Here is an 18946-nt window from a genome sequence, read left to right as displayed (position 1 = left end):
CTGAATAAGAATTATTCTTTGTAGGGATATAGATAGCCCGTCACTGTTTGATAAGTTTATATTCACTTCAACCACATTACACTAGTAGTCCTATCAAATTCTGCTTCATTGTAAGGCGTAGTTCATGAACAGCAAGATTTTCTGTACAAAGTGATGCTTTGCATCCCTATCACCATTTACAGGTATCATGTTATATCTCTACATTTTCTATCAACAACTTTTGTTCTTTTTTGCTAGACTTTATTAGTTTTAAACAAACAGCTCTAACAAATGTAATAATGGAAGGACTTACGGTATCAGTAATAATGTATATAAAAATGCTTTTTGAAGCATGGTCCCCATTAGTCTTATAACAAGTTGTGTGAGTCATGCAAATGATATGTAAATGAGGTCCCCATCAGCCATACCTACCCGTTTTTTCTAAGGTCCCCATTTTGCACAGTCAAAACACTACTTCATGAATTTAGATATTTTAAGGTGTGTATGTACTAACTGATTTTTTCTTAGTGTCCCTGATTTTTTTCATACTTCCACAACCTCTAGAAAGGGTGGTCCCCACAGGTTATGATAAAAAGTGCACGCCCCGCAAACCATGGAAACCAGTATGTGTGTGTGTGTGTGTGTGTGTGTGTGTGTGTGTGTGTGTGTGTGTGTGTTTGCGTGTGTGCGTGCGTGTGTGTGTGTGTGTGTGTGTGTGTGTGTGTGTGTGTGTTCGTCTCCTCCACAGACTGACCTCATGCTGCAGAAACTGGTCACTGGTGCTTCAGGCAGCATATGGTGAGTACTTTGGCTTGGCTGGAGACATCACACTGAATCAAGAAGTAGCACAGTTATTCCATAAAAACAGATGTCAGACATCAGGATTTATCACTAAATTAATCTCAGTTAGAGAATCCAATATTATGGGTTTGTAGGCTGCAGTCAAGCCTGATAAAAACCACTGTAGTGAATGGAGAGGATGCTTGCCCTCGTGGCTGACCTTGACTGGGGACGACATTTTAAATTAACGGGAATATTCTCTTATTGTGAATTATGTCCTAATTATAAACTAGATATCCACTGCAGCTGACAACGTAGCACAGCGTAAATAGAAACTGTCTGACCGGCCAGGAGATGAGCATCGTGTGGAGTTGGGAGAACACGACATGAGCCAACATAAGGGCACTGACTTCTTCAACATAAACTACACTAGCGATCAGCGACTGGGTCAAACCTCAGGTGAAAATAACTGCCAAATGATTTTGATGAACAGATTTTTTTTATTTAGACGTAAGGGACTGAACCACATCAGGTGCGGATTTCCATCATGTCAATATAACTCACAGAACGAGTGAATTTGTAAGTAAAAGTAAAAGCACAATATTCATGTTGTTGCTGCAATGCTTTATATCTAGCTGAATTACAGAGCTTTTATTGTGAAAAGTTGTGAACTTGAGTTTGAAGATTATGTTTATTAATGAACAGATACGTGAGATATGAAAAATTAACACCAGTTAGGTTAATCAGTAAAACATATATAAACTACACACAAACAATTATAAGGCCAATTCAGTTTCAATTTATGAAAAACATTGACCGTAAATTCCCAAACAAACAGGTAATTCCAAACAGACTAGTATAATATTAAGAGTAATTATGGTTTCGTATTATAGTTTTCAAGTCGCTTACAGAGCATTATTTCGTGTGTTGTTGATCTGCCCTTTGCTCTCAGTGCTTCAGTCCGTGTCCCTCTGCCTAATGACCCGCAGCAATAATGTTTGCAGCCGCAGCAGTTGTTGGTACATCAATGTCTCAGACACTGTGATCGGTGCAGGAGGAGGTGTCATAGCTGGATGTAATATGTATGAGGCACCGAGGGGAAAGCAACTTGTACTTGTCAGAACTGAGCTACCTGCTGTGAACAATGTCAGCCTGCTTAATACTGAGCTCCTCTCTACTTCGCTCACTTCTCCGAGGGAAACTCTTGCAGTCCTCTGAAGTCTTTGGGAGAAGATAGTAGATCATTTGCTAAAATGTATTTTTTGAAATGCATGGGAAAAATCAGTTGATAATGCATTTGGAAATGAGCTTGATAAATTTGTGATGCATATATATATATAAATATACGTACAACCTCAGAGTACTTTGATCACCACTGTGTACAGAGGGAGGTTTGTATCTTGGGTGTAAATAAATAAAGAAGCCCACTGTCTTATTCAACACCTTCACCAATTGACTCAGTAATGTTAAGATAATCCTCATACGTGATTTATTTCATCTGTAACACCACAACTGTAAATGCAGCAAAGACAGAAATAAACTGCAGCTCATGACATTTGTATCTATAAAATTCAGACAGGGTCTCCCAAAGGGATCAGCACTGGTCAGAATCCATTAATCATCTAATTTATTTATTCATCATCCTTAAATAATTGTAACTTTCATCTGAATGTGGATGATATCATCCTGTATTGTGTTGCCGACCGAGGCTTGCTTTTGAAAGCCTGTAATTATCTTTCGATGCCCTACAGGCCCCACTTATTGATCCTAACTTAGTATTAAACCCAAATAAGGCTAATGTATGTTGTTCTCTAGAGCCAGAAGTATTGATTTCAATAGTTTGCGTCTAACCACAATGAAGGAAACAGTTGTCGGGAGAGTAACAGACTAGAAATATCCTGCTATGTGGCTTGATGAGAAACGTACACTTAAGTATCATGTCCACAGTCTTGCCAGTAAACTGCGGCAGAAACACTAGTAACTTTCAGAGGAACAGATCCATTTTTCCAATGATCAGCAGGAAACTCGGTGGCTGAGGTACTTTTCATGTCTGTCTTGGATGTAATGCTGCTGCCTCTATTCCCAATCCCTAGGATTCTTCGCCTCATTCCATCCTCAGATTTATCATTGGTGATGTGTGGTCTACACCGTTGTGTCCTTCAAACAAGGTTGGTGGTCGGATTTTTATATAAAGCCATTATTGGAGGTCTTCCACCCTACATTACTTCATTATTGGTTTAGTCATCTGGACCTGATCTGTCTTGATCCAAGTATCTGCTTTTAGTTTCTGTGTCCCAGAACCCTACGCTAACCTGAATGATCATACTTTATTGTTTTTCAATAATTTGTTTTTAACTGCTTAAAATTGATTTGTTAAGTTGCTTTTTTCTATGCAATTATTTTTTCACTTGATCAAAGAGAGTTTCTGTCATTTTAGTTTGTTCTTATATTGATTTGTTTGTATAAGGCTGGTTTTAATTTGGTTAGTTGATGCTATTAACAAAAACATTTTCTCTGTGACCTCACATGTGTGACTATTTTCTACATCTACAAACTACATTGTCAAAGGGGCAGAGCTGTTTTGCAACAAAATATCTTTGCATGTGTTCCTCAACCAAAAAAGTATTTTGATATATAATAACGATAAAAAATGTGTCGGTTGTTGTGGTAGAGAGTGAAGGCATCAATGGTTTAGTCGCTGTCTAGGGCCTTGATCTCTCACTGATTTAAGGGTGTTCCTCAAATCGTTTTTCAAACAATGAGTTGAAGCCAAGTGCTCGCAGCTCAGAGGTGTGACAGAAATGCTTTTCAGTTTGTTCGAGTCTATACATGCTTCCTGCTCACCTCCAGCCTCCAGTCTGTCTCGGTCCTGCTTAGTCACAATCTTCTCCAGGATTTGACTTGGTCTCCACACGTGGACCTTTAGGGAGTAAAACACAACTGTCACTATGAAACACATTGCTAGTGCTGAGTCACTGAATAACTGAAGATCTGCCAAGTTCAATACATGTGCTGCAACTCTGTTGGCTTTGTCAATCAAAATGTTGTTATATACTTATTTCTTTATTGATTTTACTAATTTTAATAATTCATGAAGTAAATAATGGTATTTACACTTTCAGATAAATAAAGCACACATTTCTTGGATTTAAAATGGTTAGCCCAGGTATCTCACTGATGCCTTTTACTTATTGTCACAGAAAACTGCTTGCGTCTTCAAAGCATACACAAAGAGTAGAAAGGTTTCCCATCTCAATAACAAGTACCTGTGACAAGGTTCTCATATCTTCTGACCACATTGCACTCATTAGTCTCTACACATGTTCATTTTACTATTATATGCTATTAGTTATGTTACATAGCATCACTTAAATCAGAGTACATGAGTATATGAAAGTAAACAAGACCCTCGGTTAGTTTAGTCACCTTTTATTATTATGCAGGTTGAACCATTGTTTGATTGTTATTCATACTCCCCATGTGTTCCTTTGACCCACCCTGCAGGACAGGGCTTGACAGGGAGCTGCTCTGCATTTCCTGGTCTGAAATACTCTTTGTCACTTGGGACAAACCAAGGAACATTGTCTTTTGTCATATCTAATCAGCATTTGTTATCTTTCAATATATTCCTTTTAAAGAGCAATTTAATGATTTGAACTAGCTTCTACAGTGGGAAAATAGGGTTAGAAAGATTGTGTTTGCAGGAAGAATACTGTGTCTAGTTACCTGCTGGTGATGGTTCTGACCAAAGGTGTGAATTGAACACCCTATATAAACAGCTGAAGTCTGCAGTGCCACAGGGAGTAGAGAGGTGAAAATGTGTTCCCTGCTCTGACCTGTTTTGTTGACGTGCAGTTTGAGATTTGTGAGCGCTGTAAATAAATTCACCTCTGAAACAACAAGAAATCGTCTGAGTCTGATGTTCAGAGCAATAGTTATAAGAATGTCATTTCAAACAGGTCTAAATGTGTAGATATGTCCTCCAGGTTGTATGTTCCTTGAATCGAAGGAAATCAGCTCCACTTCTCCATATTTCATCTCTCCTGCTGTGTGATATGAGGAATGGCCGCCCATCACTGTGTGTGGACGACTTATGAATCGGTGTTTCCTATCAATCATCACCAAGGTCGGCCAAGTGTCGACGCCGGCGAACACTCAGTCTGATGCACCCATGTGGGAGCTGAGCTGGAAAGCAGCATTTCACGTCAGACGAGTGGCAGCGATAGTTTACCTTGATGCACAGCCTCGGCTGCATCACAGGAGCGCCTGCAACAACTTCCAACATCTATACATCCAGGTTGTCTTCTGCTAGATAGTATATGATAACACACAAGCACAGGATGGAAACCATCTGTGAAGGTTGAGAGGGGCTGCATTTACATTGAAAGTGATCAGCCCCCAAAGAGTGTGAAAACATTATTTACTGAAAGCTGTGAGTTGAGTGGTTGGAAACAGGCTCACTTTCTGACAGCAAAGAAATTCATTTAGTATAACGTTTGGCTTATTTATTAAAAGTGCAAAGTTAAAATATATGCAGGCAGATGGCTGAGTTTGCAACAAGCTAGTGTTTATTGAGATGGAAGGAAAAAAGTTGTGCATTGTAAACTGTTGAGTAAGAAGTAAAAATATTAACATCTGACAACATGTAAGAATATTGAAATACTAGTAGAACTAGTATACTGTTCTAAAATATTGTAAGTGTATGTCCTCAGTTTGTGTGTATATATATGTAAATGTGTGAATTGTTATACATTATAACATTTTAGAATTTTAATATATTAGTGAGGGACCAAATGCCAAAGAGAAAACTGGAACATTGATAGTGAGAAATCTATCATATCCAAACTTTCTTTATTAAATACATCAGCCTTTAAACAAATCCTTTAATCAGAGGTCTGGTTTCTTTTCTTTAAGATAAAGAAATGAAAGTAGACATCATTGCTGTGCAAAGATGTGTTTCCACTTGAAATCACGACATGAGCACGAACCTTAAGATGTTTATTTATCGCCACCTGCTGGAGGATGTGTGAACCTGACAGCATCACAGCAACTCCCCTCAGTGGAGAAGAGGAGCTCGAATGCATTGATGGCTGCAGTCATGATGACATGAACTCTAATTAAATAAAGATAATAATAACATTACAAAAAGTCTCTCATCAATTTAATCTGTCTAATTCAAACTTGATGTGAAGAACAAGTCTGTCATTCTCCAGCATCAGCTACACACTAAACTCTGCCAACATCGTCAAGAGAGAGAGAAGTTAATACAAAATGTTAATCTGAGTTATCTTCAGTCATTATCACAGAACTCATTTGACCAAGCAGAAGCATCTGATGAGCCTTTGACCTTATTTTGCCCCTTATTGGTCCAGGTTGTTGAGGCAACATACACGTTCAGTCAAAACCTGTAGATACAACCCTGGAATAATAAAGAGTTCTTACTCTCTACCTGTTGTGCTGTTACCTGTAGCTTTATTGCCTTCTATATATATATATATATATATATATATATATATATATATATATATATACTTTATTTTCTATTTTAAATTTTGATATTCTATTTTATTCTATTTTATACTATTTCGATTTTATTTTATTTTATCTTATAGGTTGTAATTACTTGAGCATGCTAGAAGAGAGCCTGAGACTCAAGCATTTCACTGCCAGCGACTGCTTAATGTTATTGTTGTGCTTTTAACGATAAAAAATCTTAAATCTTGAATCTTCTAAACTCTGCTCTCATCTTGCATAATGTGTCGCTTGAGTCCTTACATTGAGTGTTGTTTATATGTTGTGTACCTATATGTTGTTTGAGTACTTAAATGTTTTGTTACTTATACATGGTGTACTTATGCGTCAATGTTTACACCGGGGATCAGCGAGAAACAACAGGTCAATCCCATCTATGTCCCATGCACATGTTAGAATTAACAATAAAGTTGATTTGGACTTTGGTTTGCGGTTTCAAAACTAAAAGCGGCCAATATAAAAATAGTATTTATTTTCTGTTATTGTGCCATTCAAATAAACAATATAATGAACTGATACCGTTTCTGGTAAAAGGTTTAACAGTTACAGATTGGATCAGCATTTGTAAAACAATTGAAACCAATAAAATGCTATGAGCAAACAAACCTTGTTATATATTCTCATTATGATGATGTTAATTATTCCCACGGTGGTTTAGTGTCTCAAGAGGCTTAGAGGGCACTGTGCCACTCAGCACCACCTTTGTGCTTCAGTGCACAATAAACTTAGTAAACAGGCCCATGCTCCATGCAATTTTCTTTAATGCACCATTGCTGATGAGTTTCAAGTCTTTGACAATAGTCGACAGTATCTAAAATGACATATTGACCATGTGGAGGCAGCAGGATCTCTCTCAACAAGTGGGTTATATTTTAGAAGACACCCTTCATGTGCTTCGTGTTTTTTTGGGGGATTCATACATTTTGAAAGTAGTTTGATGTGATGTCTTGTGTTTCTACATTATTTTAATGTCCAGATGTCAAACTTTGTCCCAGATCGTACACAGAGGAGGCTTTCCAAGCTGCTAAAGGTCAAATTGGATAATGACTTATCATTATGGAAACACATAAAAGGAAAATTGAATATGTAATATTATTTTTGTTTCATTATTTTAAACTAGGCCTTTTGACTTCAAGGATCAAAAGACACTGATTTTCCATCACGTCACGCTGCAGTGTCACTTTGGTCGTAGCGTTGATGGTGTGGCTGCTTCAGTGACTCAACCAGTGAGGAGGAGTCTTACAGCTGAGCTTTATGGTTTTATGGACACTCTTCACAGCTCAGCACAGCCCACTAACATTGCTGTACTACAGGGTGGCCCCCGCAGTAACAATAGGGCAAATGGGTTGACCCTCAGTGGACTGTGGCAGGTCTGTGGCATCAACTCGGTGGCCCTGCAGGCAAATGATTGACTGTGATATCACAAGAAATCCCATAAAGAAAAGCAAAGATTACATTTAAGAAGGAAAATATGAGAGAGGGGCTGTGTACGCTGCGTTGTGGAGGAGGGGGAGAGAGAACATGAGTTTGAAGCTGTTTTGCCTATTATTAAAAATTTTTTTTTTTGGCATGTTCTATAAAAAGTGCAGTTACACAAGTATTTTGATTAGCGTGTGGGTGGAGGCACTATGAAAGCAGCATTCCAAAGGTTAAAGGTAAGCCTCATCTGATCTTTCCATCGTTTGTGGGTCCCTGAAGTCACACCGGGTGAAAGAGTTGGATCAAACCAAATGGGTTAGTCAATAAATGACCAGGCCAATTGTAAAATGTAGCCACTTTAATCTGCTTCCTTATTGGCTACTTCACATAAACCACCCTCTGCTGGAGTCTGTTCACCCACTTGTCTCCATCATAGATTGGGTTGTATCACTATGTGCACGTTAAAAAACAAAAATAAAATAATATTACTGGTCATAACTGCACAGGAGCTGAGATTGTGGGCGCCAGCACTAACTGTTAGTAATCAGTAACAATTGAGATAATAGAAATTTAATCAATAATCCGTTATCACGCTGCTTTTATGCCTGCAAAATAATTGCAAATAATCACTCCTCCTGAAATGCAGTTATATATTCATATAAATAATTGAAATGTAATAGTTATGTATTACCTCCAAAGGGCAATATCACAACAAGGAAAACATTTGCCTTTCATAATAACTCTTAAGAGACGCAGAGGACTTTAATGTGGTCAAATTCAGAACAGGAGAATTCACAGTTTTTTATGTAGCTCTACTCGTCTTTACTTTATTTTTTAGTTCTCAGAATGCGCAAAAAATGAGGAAAGAAAGGGAAAAAAATCATGGATCTTGTAAAAGAAAAACAATGCTCAACTCAACTTAACTTAATTTAACTTTGAATTGATCTTCTCTTGCTATATATGAAGTAAAATACCTCTTAAACGTTTTATTGTGAGTGAGTTATTTAGGGTTTGTTACTTTCGAAGGCTCAAATGCAGTAGTGCAATGCAACTGATTGCTTAGTTTTATCATAGAACTGTATTGGTATGTGCATATCGATTTAGTTGATTAAAGAAGACGAAAAATGATGTTTGAAGTGCGTAAAACTATGTGTGTAACTGATTAAATATTATTTAGATGTTTGTTAAAAGAGAAAGCAAATATATAAACTTAGAGGCATAAAGTGATGAAAGTTGTAAGAGAAGAGGATGACAGGTGTCTTTAGACACCAGCAGTTACAATCCTTGAGATCGTCCAGAGGGATCAAAATATTAGGAGCAAATTTCGCATAAAACTCATTCTGGTAACAGAAGAAAGTAAAACGTCTCGGTACGTTTCAGACTGATTCTGCTGGGCCTTAATCCCACAGCAAGTGTCTGTTGCTGTAACTCAGTTAAGTGAACAAATAGGCATTCTACTTAACAATATTATTACCATCATTATTACTAGTATAATTCATACTGATGTTATTACTATTATTATTATTATTATAACTACTATTACAACTATTCTTCTTCTGCTTCTTCTTCTTCTTCTTCTTCTTCTTCTTCTTCTTCTTCTTCTTCTTCTTCTTCTTCTTCTTCTTCTTCTTATTATATTACTAATACTAATACTTTATTTTATTATATAAAGTATTAGTATAGTTTTTAAATACGTTATAGAGATCTGCTTTTTCAGAGTTGATACGTTGCCATCAACTCTGTGAACCCGTCCTTTTATAAGTACAGCATTAAAGCTGTTGTGATTATTTTACTGCAGTTTGGGAGGAGCTGATGCATGATCCACGATTAATCATTGACTTAGATTCACACCATTGATTTCAGATGTAATGTGTGCTGTTGTTACAGTCGTATTTTAGCCATATCACTCTCAATAAAATGAGGCTAATAACCCATAAATGTGTTTATAGACAAGGGTGTTTGAATGCGTGTGCAATCTAGGGAGCAATAAAACCACAAATGTGCACGTGTGAGTGGGAGAGAGAGAGAGAGATTGAGAGTGTGTGTGTGTGTGTGTGTGTGTGTGTGTGTGTGTGTGTGTGTGTGTGCGTGTGTGTGTGTGTGTGTGTGCAAAATGCATATTCAGGCCTCTGCATAGTAGATGTAGATAATGCAACAACAACGATTGGAGCTACTGAAACTACTTGATTTAAGATGTGTTATATTGTGTTATACAAAATATTGGGTGAAATGACACAAATAGTGAAACAGCTCCAGTGTGATACATAACCAGATTCTGTGAATGTTGGCAAAGTGCACAACTAGACACAATTAAGATGAGGTAGATTTAATAATAGTGATACATTAAAATATGTTGTTTTGTCAAGATCCATAAATTACACTCTAAAAAATCAAGCGAAATATAGACGGTATTCATACTGCCACAAATTTCCATTGAAACCATAGGTTTTTTTTGTTCTTCTGCTCACAAACAAACACATCACCTGCTTGGCAGAAGTAATGACCAGTAGAGAAAAATAACATATACATTACTATCCTGTGACCTCTGACCTACCACTGAGGAGATCTGAGAACAAATGGCAGTGTTCTATTTACAGCCACCAGGAGGCAGTTTCTTTGATGGCACTTACAGTATGCATTATGGACTGGTCTAGGACCTGTGCCTTGTGTCAAACCTGAAGCTCGGACCAAAGCCTCCAGCCAGGTTACCTTATACATTTTTGTAACTACATACATATTGGGGCCAGAGTTATATTTTAGATGTAAAACTGCTTTCAATGTGGGACAATTTGAGGTTTTATCTTTAGTGTCTCTTTTAGGCAATCTTTTTAACTTGATTAATGCTATGCAGTGTCTTTGAGTTCTTGAAAAGTTTTATACAATTTAAATATACTTTTATAATTACTATTTTCCATATAAGAATAAGAAGACATTTCAAGTTCCCATCTTCTCCTCACTCAGCTCTTTCTGTCTCCTTCTCTTCCCATACCTCAGAAAAACTCATGTGACTGCAGATGTTGGCTTGATCAGAAGCTGTGGCCCACATTCAGATGCACCCTCCTATCACCTGTGAGCTGCACATATGTCCATGGCCTTTGAACCGAGCTGTGTGTGTGTCTGTGTGTGTGTGCTGTGGGGGGAGTATAAAAGGAGCACTGAGCCTCAGTGAGTAACAGGTGAAGCAGGTGAAGCCTTCTCCTCTTCAGAGCTCCGCAGCAGGTGCGTTCACTGGCCTCACTGATGCACACTGATACACACTGATGCACACTGAATCATGTTAAGGAAAGTCAGGTTGTTTCAGGGAGACTGTGTGAGAAATGTTTAGAGAGGCAGTGTTTGAAAGTAGTTGTGTGCAGATTTCCTTGACATTAGAGTGATGAGTTTGTAGTTGAGGCTGCAGTTGTTGTCTTTTCTTGGCTGTTGTACAGATATTGCATTATATTGAATTGTTATATTCAGTGTATTTGAAAAACTTGCTTGGCACAGGTAACACATATACACTTACTTGAACAACTTATTATTTAAACTTTAAAATTTTATAAAAAAATAACAAATGTAACCGCCTATAATTAGTAATTGAATTAATCATCTGTTGTTCTTTTTAACTTTTTCCCTGTTTTTCTCACAGCCATGGCTCCAAGACAGAAAGTGGGGACCAATTCCTCCCCTAAACCTGGTATGTTCTGCTCCCGAAGAGCCAACTCCCTTTAAAGTGTGTTATTATGTTGCCACCTTTTCTTATGAACCATCTCCGCTCATTGCCCAGCATCAGATGATGACACTCCAGTGGGGAACATCCCGCCAGCTTACTCCACTCTGGACCTGGTGAACGACGATCCAGATGCAGATCCCTGGAGTGCCCCGGAGCTCATAGACAATGGGATCAAGTGGTCAGGTGAGGCGGCTCGTCCTTCGTGCAACATTGCGTGGATGCCTTTGCACAATCTGACTCTGATTCAGTGCTATTTTTCTTACAGAGCTGGATACAAAAGGGAAGATGATGAGAATTCTGACAGGTTTACTGAAGATGGTTGCGCTGCTGGGTCTTCTCTACTTCTTTATTTGCTCTCTGGATGTTCTCAGCTCTGCTTTCCAGCTGGTCGGAGGTAAAAACCAATCCACTGAATTACATTCAATATCTTTAATATCATTATCACCACAAGTTATTTTCTATTTAATACTAGGTACAACAAAGTTCTGCTTATGGAATGTCTATTATGCTGTTATTTTGCCCTGAGGCTGACTGTGTGCGTCTCCACTTGTGTGTGTGTGTGTGTGTGTATGTGTGTGTATGTGTGTGTGTGTGTGTGTGTGTTTGTGTGTGTGTGTGTGTGTGTGTTTGTGTGTGTGTGTGTGTGTATGTGTGTGTGTGTGTGTGTGTGTTTGTACACAGGCAAAGCTGCTGGTGACATCTTCAAGGACAATGCTGTGTTGGCCAACCCTGTGGCCGGGCTAGTGATTGGGGTTTTAGTCACAGTGATGGTGCAGAGCTCCAGCACCTCCTCCTCCATTGTGGTCAGCATGGTGTCCTCTGGACGTAAGTGGACACACAGACACACACAGACTCAAACACAGACATACACAAATACACAAATACACACATGTTATCATATGGAAAATGCGTTGCATCCATTTGTATTTTAATCCATTTAATGGCTTGTACTGTGGTTCCGACCTTTACTGACACACAGCTTTATCAAATGAACTCAAGTGCTACTACTTTAACAGCATCTGTCAATAATAAACAGCACAGTGTTTAATTATATGAAGTGCATATTCTCATTATGACTAGTCTAGTTTGGAATCTCTGTTATTTTGTATTGCACATGATGTATTGCTACTTAATATTTTCAGTGCTGGATGTCCAGTCTGCAGTGCCGATCATCATGGGAGCCAACATTGGAACTTCTGTCACCAACACTATCGTAGCTATGATGCAGGCAGGAGATCGAAACGAGTTCCGCAGGTAGATCAGAGCACATTTCCATCCTGTGACACGTGTGGCAGTTGATAAAAGACAACATTAGTCAAACCACAAACATTGTAAACAGAGTGTTTTTCTTGGCTTCTCCTCCAGGGCGTTTGCCGGTGCCACAGTGCACGACTTCTTCAACTGGCTCGCTGTGCTGATACTCCTCCCGCTGGAGGTAGCTACAGGCGTCCTGTACAAACTCACCCACCTCATCATCGAATCCTTCAACATCCAGGGCGGAGAGGACGCGCCCGACCTGCTCAACGTCATCACAGACCCTCTCACCGACTCCATCGTCCAGGTAGATGTGCTAATGTTAAACATGTGATATGAAACAATTCATCATTAAAATGTCAAAAAATGACTTGACCTGTGTTATATATTTTTGTTGAATTGTTTACTTATATCATCATAATTTTGAACCTCAAAGAAAAGCCTATTATTGGGTCATATTCTCTGTCTTTACTCTAACTTCCACGACAAACAATATGTGACAAAGGAGCCACTTAGCCAATAGGCTGTTTGTTCCTACCACATTTTGTATTGATCCTAATTGATCATGATTATTCATTGTCATTTGCTGCGTAACATGAATAAAACTTCCATTCATGACCTCATCCGGGACCAGTGTCAGGTAGATTTTCAGTGTTGGTAAGGACAACTCCCATGATCCCACACTGCTTCATGATCAAAATAGGTCTTTTGTTATTGTTTTGAATAAGTGGAGACCCCTAGTGTCTGATGAAGTAGAATATTTGACATTAAGAAGATAGGCCTTTTTTTTAAACATAAAATTGTCTTTTCTCATAGCTGGACAAAAATGTGATCTCCCTCATCGCCACCAATGACGCAGCAGCCGAAAACATGAGTCTGATCAAAGTGTGGTGCAAGACGGAGACCAACGTGGTAAGAAATCAACAACAACATGCATCATGTGCATCAAATTATCAGTTTGCCAACACTGAGCGTAACACAACAACAGTAAAACCACATGATTAAGTGATGGTCACCTCTGCTTTTTGTGTTAATGACTGATATTCACCTTCTTGTATTATGACCACTGTGATTCTGTTAGCTCATACTATGAAGGTGTGTCATTTTGTAAAAGGTGCGGTGTTGTGAACGAGCATGTCATGATTATCATAGTAAAGCTAAATTTACGTCTTAACCCTCATACTGTCTCTTCTTGCATTTAAGGCTGTTATCTGTGCTATTTCTCTCAGACTTTCTGGAATGTGACAGTGGAGAACTGCACAGCCGGTGCCCTCTGTTGGGAAGAAGGAAACCTGACCTGGACCATGATGAACAGGACATGGATAAATCACCTACAGAGATGTAAGCATGCCCGGGGTTGGGGGGAAAAAGAACATTTACGAAGCAATTAGGATTACCTGATCTACCAAAGCTCAGTGAAACGCGAGATTCCACAACAACGACCTCCTTCATGCTACCCGTCTCTGATGTTCTGACAATTACTACCTTTGAGTCGTTACAGTGACTCAGCTAAAACCCTCCCGTGACCCTCCTACCTGCTCAATAGGTCTATTCATGGTGGATCGCTGAAGCACCTGAGCCACGTGACCATAAAATTTGTTCTTTCTTCAAAGTAATTTGCCCTCAAATGCATTTAACAGTTTTAGTATTTTAAAAGGCACAAACACACACTTTTCAACTAGACTTGAGTCATAACGCACCAGTTTGTTTTTCTAATTACGCACTTTAAACTTTCCTTTCACACAGAAAACATCCTTGCAGTTTTATCAGCTCCACTGATCAAAGAGTGCTCTGAAGTGAGTCACACGCACAAGGCTATTCTTAGCTTTAAAACATCTGTTAAAATATCAAAAAAATTACTACAGCTTTGCTATACCTACGAAATATACGTGTTCTTACATTATTCAAAATTTTTCAAAAAACGTACAAACCCACAGAAATCCAAAATCGTATCTAAGGTAAAGGGACTTTTCATTTTATTCATGTTTTCTTTATTCACCGCTTTAGTAATATTAATAATTGAATAATAAAAACTATTTGAGACTTATGAGCGTAGTAAAATTGAAATACAAATAAATAGAAACATTTATAAATAGAAACATTTTAATGTAAAGTGTAGAGTAAAAATTAAATTAAGAAGAAAAATTATCAAATAGAGTTACACAGAAGTTGAGATAATTGCGAAATCGTAAGAAGAAGTAAAAGTAGTTACTAATGATACAAGAGAGTGAACTGTTAATAAATAATATGTATAACGTAATGTAATGTAAAGCATAGAAACCTAATGATTCAGGAAAAACACACTGCTATCCAATTGGCTGTTTTTCCTTCCACTGTTTGTTTTGGTCACATCTTCAGTGAATGTGTAGATGTGTATATTTGTCATCAAACTATCCTTTTTTTATTGTGTTGATTGTAAGACCCCTAGTGGTCGAAGTTACATCTTGCAGTTTTCAAAGTGGATATTTTAATGCCAGTTATGTCCTCCACCGTCCATTGCAGGCAAACATATCTTCGCCAGTACGACACTGCCCGACCTGGCCGTGGGCCTCATTCTTCTGGCGCTGTCCTTGTTCGTCCTCTGCACATGCCTCATCCTCATTGTCAAGCTGCTCAACTCCATGCTGAAGGGTCAGGTGGCTGTGGTCATCAAGAAAGTGATCAACACAGGTAAAATTCTCCTTTTTAGGGGTTGCCAGCCTGTCTGATAGTCTGCTTTATTGATGATGCTTGATGAGCAACACAGGCACAGCCTTCCTGTGGCTTCAGGTTCACCTGGCTGTCCCCACAGTCCTGCTGTGTGACGGTGGGAAGCACAGGCACAAATACTGTTTGGATATGAAGTCCTCCCTTGCTCTGGTCGTTATGTGTACAGTCACTCTGTATTCACTTCATCAGGTTTATTGTTCATCTCCTGTGTTTCTGTTTGGCTACAGACTTCCCCTTCCCCTTCTGTTGGGTGACTGGATACATTGCAATTTTGGTGGGAGCAGGGATGACCTTCATCGTTCAGAGCAGCTCTGTGTTTACCTCAGCTATAACTCCTCTTGTTGGTGAGTGGACATTTATAAAGAATTGTGCATCTCTTTGATTTTTTTGAGAAGGAATCCAGGACTTATCTATATCTTGTTGTTCTTCTTTCACCAGGTATCGGTGTTATTAGCCTCGAGAGAGCCTATCCTTTGACCCTGGGGTCAAATATTGGTACAACAACCACTGCTATACTTGCTGCTATGGCTAGTCCTGCAGAAAAACTAAAAGAATCACTACAGGTCAGTCCACCAGTTTGGGTTATTCAGAAATATCTCAGCAAATACTCCGAAATTCATGACTTCCAAAGTCATTAGGCTGAATCCTAATGACTTTGGTGATCCCTCACTTTTTCTTAAGTGCTATGATGTATTTTACTTTTACATTTTTTTTTTGTGAAATATCTAAACCATGGGTTACCAGGGGACCCTTACATTTTCCCCAGAGGATGAGCAATTACTAGAAACTAATAAAACAGACCGTTTGTTTAACATCAACGAGAGCACATTGGTAGGCTGAAATTAGCATGTAGGTCGAAGCATTGATGTTGTTTTCGTTAAGCTTTGATAATCCTGTTTTAATGTAATTTAACTGTTTTTATTTTCTTCCAGATTGCACTTTGCCATTTCTTCTTCAACATCATGGGTATCTTACTGTTTTATCCGATCCCCTTCACGCGGGTGCCCATCAGGTTGGCCAGAGGGTTGGGCAACCATACAGCTAAATACCGCTGGTTTGCCGGCCTCTACCTCATCCTGTGCTTCTTAGTTTTCCCTCTGACTGTGTTCGGCCTGTCAATGGCTGGCTGGCAGGTCCTCGTTGGAGTCGGTGTGCCATTCATTGTGTTGGTCGTCTTTGTGATAATCGTCAACGTGATGCAGTCTCGATGCCCTCGCTTCCTGCCCAAGCTCCTACAAGACTGGGACTTTTTGCCCCGACCTCTGCATTCAATGGCGCCTTGGGACACTGTGGTGACCTCGGCCTTAGGGTTCTGCGGCAAATACTGCTGCTGCTGCTGCTGCTGCTGCAAGAAAACTGAAGATGAGACGATGATGAAAAACAACACTAAGAGCCTAGAGATGTACGATAACCCCTCCATGTTGAAAGACGAGGACACGAAGGAGGCCGTCAAAGCAACACATCTGTAACATCGTTAAGTTGAATTTGTATCTCAATGTAGTGATGCATTTGTGAAACACTTAATGTTTGTCACTTCTCAGGTTGTGGTATGTTGATGATTCTCTTGTACTGGATGATATATTTTGCACTATGGTTAACACTGTCAATCACTGGGGAATATGAAAAGAAGTGCTGGACATATTATTATGAACCTGCTGTTTCTGGGCATGTGATGTTTATCTTATGATGTCTTAAATTTATTGTTGAGACTCACTGTCTGCTGTGACTTAACTGTGGGTGGTTCTGAATGTTATGACGTGTTTATATATTTTTTATGACAGGCGGTTTTATAAGAGGCCTTTGACCTCTAGATTGAACATCTAAACTCAAATGTTTATCACAGAAGTAAAATTTGTTATCCTTCATTATTTAAGACTTTATAATATTTGTAAATAAAAAATTGCTATTTTTAAAGAGCGTTTTTTTTCATTGTGTTTCATAAATTATATGTAGTTTGCACAGGCTTCGTAACTAGAGCCTGAAGTGAATGTTATCTATAATAGCCAATAAGTCATTTGATCTTCAGCGATGATATTGCTTGCTAACAGATAAGAATTTTCCTGTGGGTGAATTTTCCATATAGATTCTCAATTCACTTCTCATCTGAATTCAAACATATTGTATAAAAAACAAAATGTATGCATGTTTTTGTAAGATTTTTTTGAAGGGAAAAGAACAAGTAATTCATAGATTCTGAGATAGGGTTTGGTGGAGGGGTCTTGTTTGAATTAAATCATTAAGTTCCTCTATATATGGCCTCACCTGACCTGTCGGACAATGTGAGTCTAATCAAAGTATCAGCTCCTCGCACCACCACCCACTCGGCTGTTACTGCATGGAAACTGCCCTCCCTGTATTTAATGACATCCAGGAGCATTTATGGACTGTACAGTACAGGGCACTCTGATCAAAAGGAGACTTTTATCACATCTTTTATAGTTTTATTTATTTATGAATAATTTTTAATGCTCACAAGGTGCTGTCAAAGTTACATTACTGATTTCAGGAAAGTTGTTAAATACAGTAGTATTTAATGTACCTTCAAATATTTGTATAAATAAAATTGGCTTATTGGATAACTCAGAGGCTCTAATTCGGTTGTGAACATGTCATAAACTGACACAATCCATGTGCCATACATTGTGACTGGTTTGAAAACTGTCTGTCATCACAGTGTGCGATTGTGGAGTTCATATAAATTGTAACCCAGTTTTATCTTCAGGTAGCAGCAGCATAATTCAAAAGGAAAGATGGAGAAAAGTGGAGCATTGGAAGTGACAATTTTTATATGATGATAGAATCCTCTATAGGATCCTTCTTCTAGAAAAGCTGCCACTTACTTGGTGTGCGACATTACGTTTTTCAAAAAATGGTTCAAAACTGTTTCCAAAGATATCACTGGTTGACTGGGCTTTCACCTCTGCTGGCCAACACTGGATACTGCTGTAGAGAAAGTTTAAACTAGGTTTTGCCTGATACACAATCTGAGCCAGATGTGAGATCCCTCATTACATTCACCAAGAGTGGATGGGGGGTTGATGATGCTCCTAACACAAGACAGATGTAAACATGAAAAAACATACAAAAGGACATCAAAAAGGAGTTTTATATTATCCTGGTTCGGTAGATAAGTATGTTAGCATATGCTGTAGGTGGAGATAGTATGTATTATACAAAAATACAATACAGAACACGCTGAAAGTCAAATTAATACCTATCTACTGTGTCTAGAGTTCATGTTTCAGTTCCAAATTCAAAACATATAATGAAGTCAGACTGGTCGTAGCAAACCTCAGCAGATATGTCTGAAAGATTTCATGTGAATGCACAGGTAAGAACAGATGAGTGGTGGCAGTGAATTCTCTTGATCTTGACATTATCAGCTTCAGTCAGTGTTGGAAATTGGACTTAATCAGAATATTCACAGTCATACAGATGATTTTACAGCAGCAGCCAACATGAAATGTACTTACTGGCTGCGGAAGGGTGAAAGTCCACGCCAACCAGACTACAAGTGAGGACACACAGACTGTGGTTGAACACGTCTTTATTCCCAAGGTT

The 18946-nt window shown here is 38.6% G+C and overlaps 1 protein-coding gene across 1 annotated transcript; it reads left to right on the top strand.

Annotated features, from left to right (window-relative positions):
• Positions 1 to 10896: 10896 nt before the first annotated feature.
• Positions 10897 to 17299, top strand: slc34a2b (solute carrier family 34 member 2b). Its single transcript, XM_062396379.1, has 13 exons — positions 10897 to 10929; positions 11339 to 11386; positions 11477 to 11605; positions 11688 to 11816; positions 12104 to 12247; positions 12565 to 12676; positions 12788 to 12983; positions 13493 to 13588; positions 13906 to 14017; positions 15179 to 15346; positions 15613 to 15729; positions 15824 to 15948; positions 16318 to 17299. The coding sequence occupies exons 2-13, from the start codon at positions 11341 to 11343 to the stop codon at positions 16852 to 16854; spliced, it is 1911 nt and encodes a 636-aa protein (XP_062252363.1). The 5' UTR covers positions 10897 to 10929; positions 11339 to 11340; the 3' UTR covers positions 16855 to 17299.
• The last annotated feature ends 1647 nt before the right edge of the window (positions 17300 to 18946 follow it).

Source organism: Platichthys flesus, chromosome 9 (genome assembly GCF_949316205.1).
Source record: "Platichthys flesus chromosome 9, fPlaFle2.1, whole genome shotgun sequence".
Classification (NCBI taxonomy): domain Eukaryota; kingdom Metazoa; phylum Chordata; class Actinopteri; order Pleuronectiformes; family Pleuronectidae; genus Platichthys; species Platichthys flesus.
This window is presented reverse-complemented; position numbering and strand designations above follow the sequence as displayed.

What these genes read in the sequence shown, in the direction of transcription:
- slc34a2b (XM_062396379.1), top strand. Translation starts at nt 11,341, where the DNA reads ATGGCTCCAAGACAGAAAGTGGGGACCAATTCCTCCCCTAAACCTG. An exon ending in GATCGAAACGAGTTCCGCAG is followed by an intron (nt 12,677 to 12,787) that starts GTAGATCAGAGC and finishes CTTCTCCTCCAG; the next exon opens with GGCGTTTGCCGGTGCCACAG. An exon ending in AACTAAAAGAATCACTACAG is followed by an intron (nt 15,949 to 16,317) that starts GTCAGTCCACCA and finishes ATTTTCTTCCAG; the next exon opens with ATTGCACTTTGCCATTTCTT.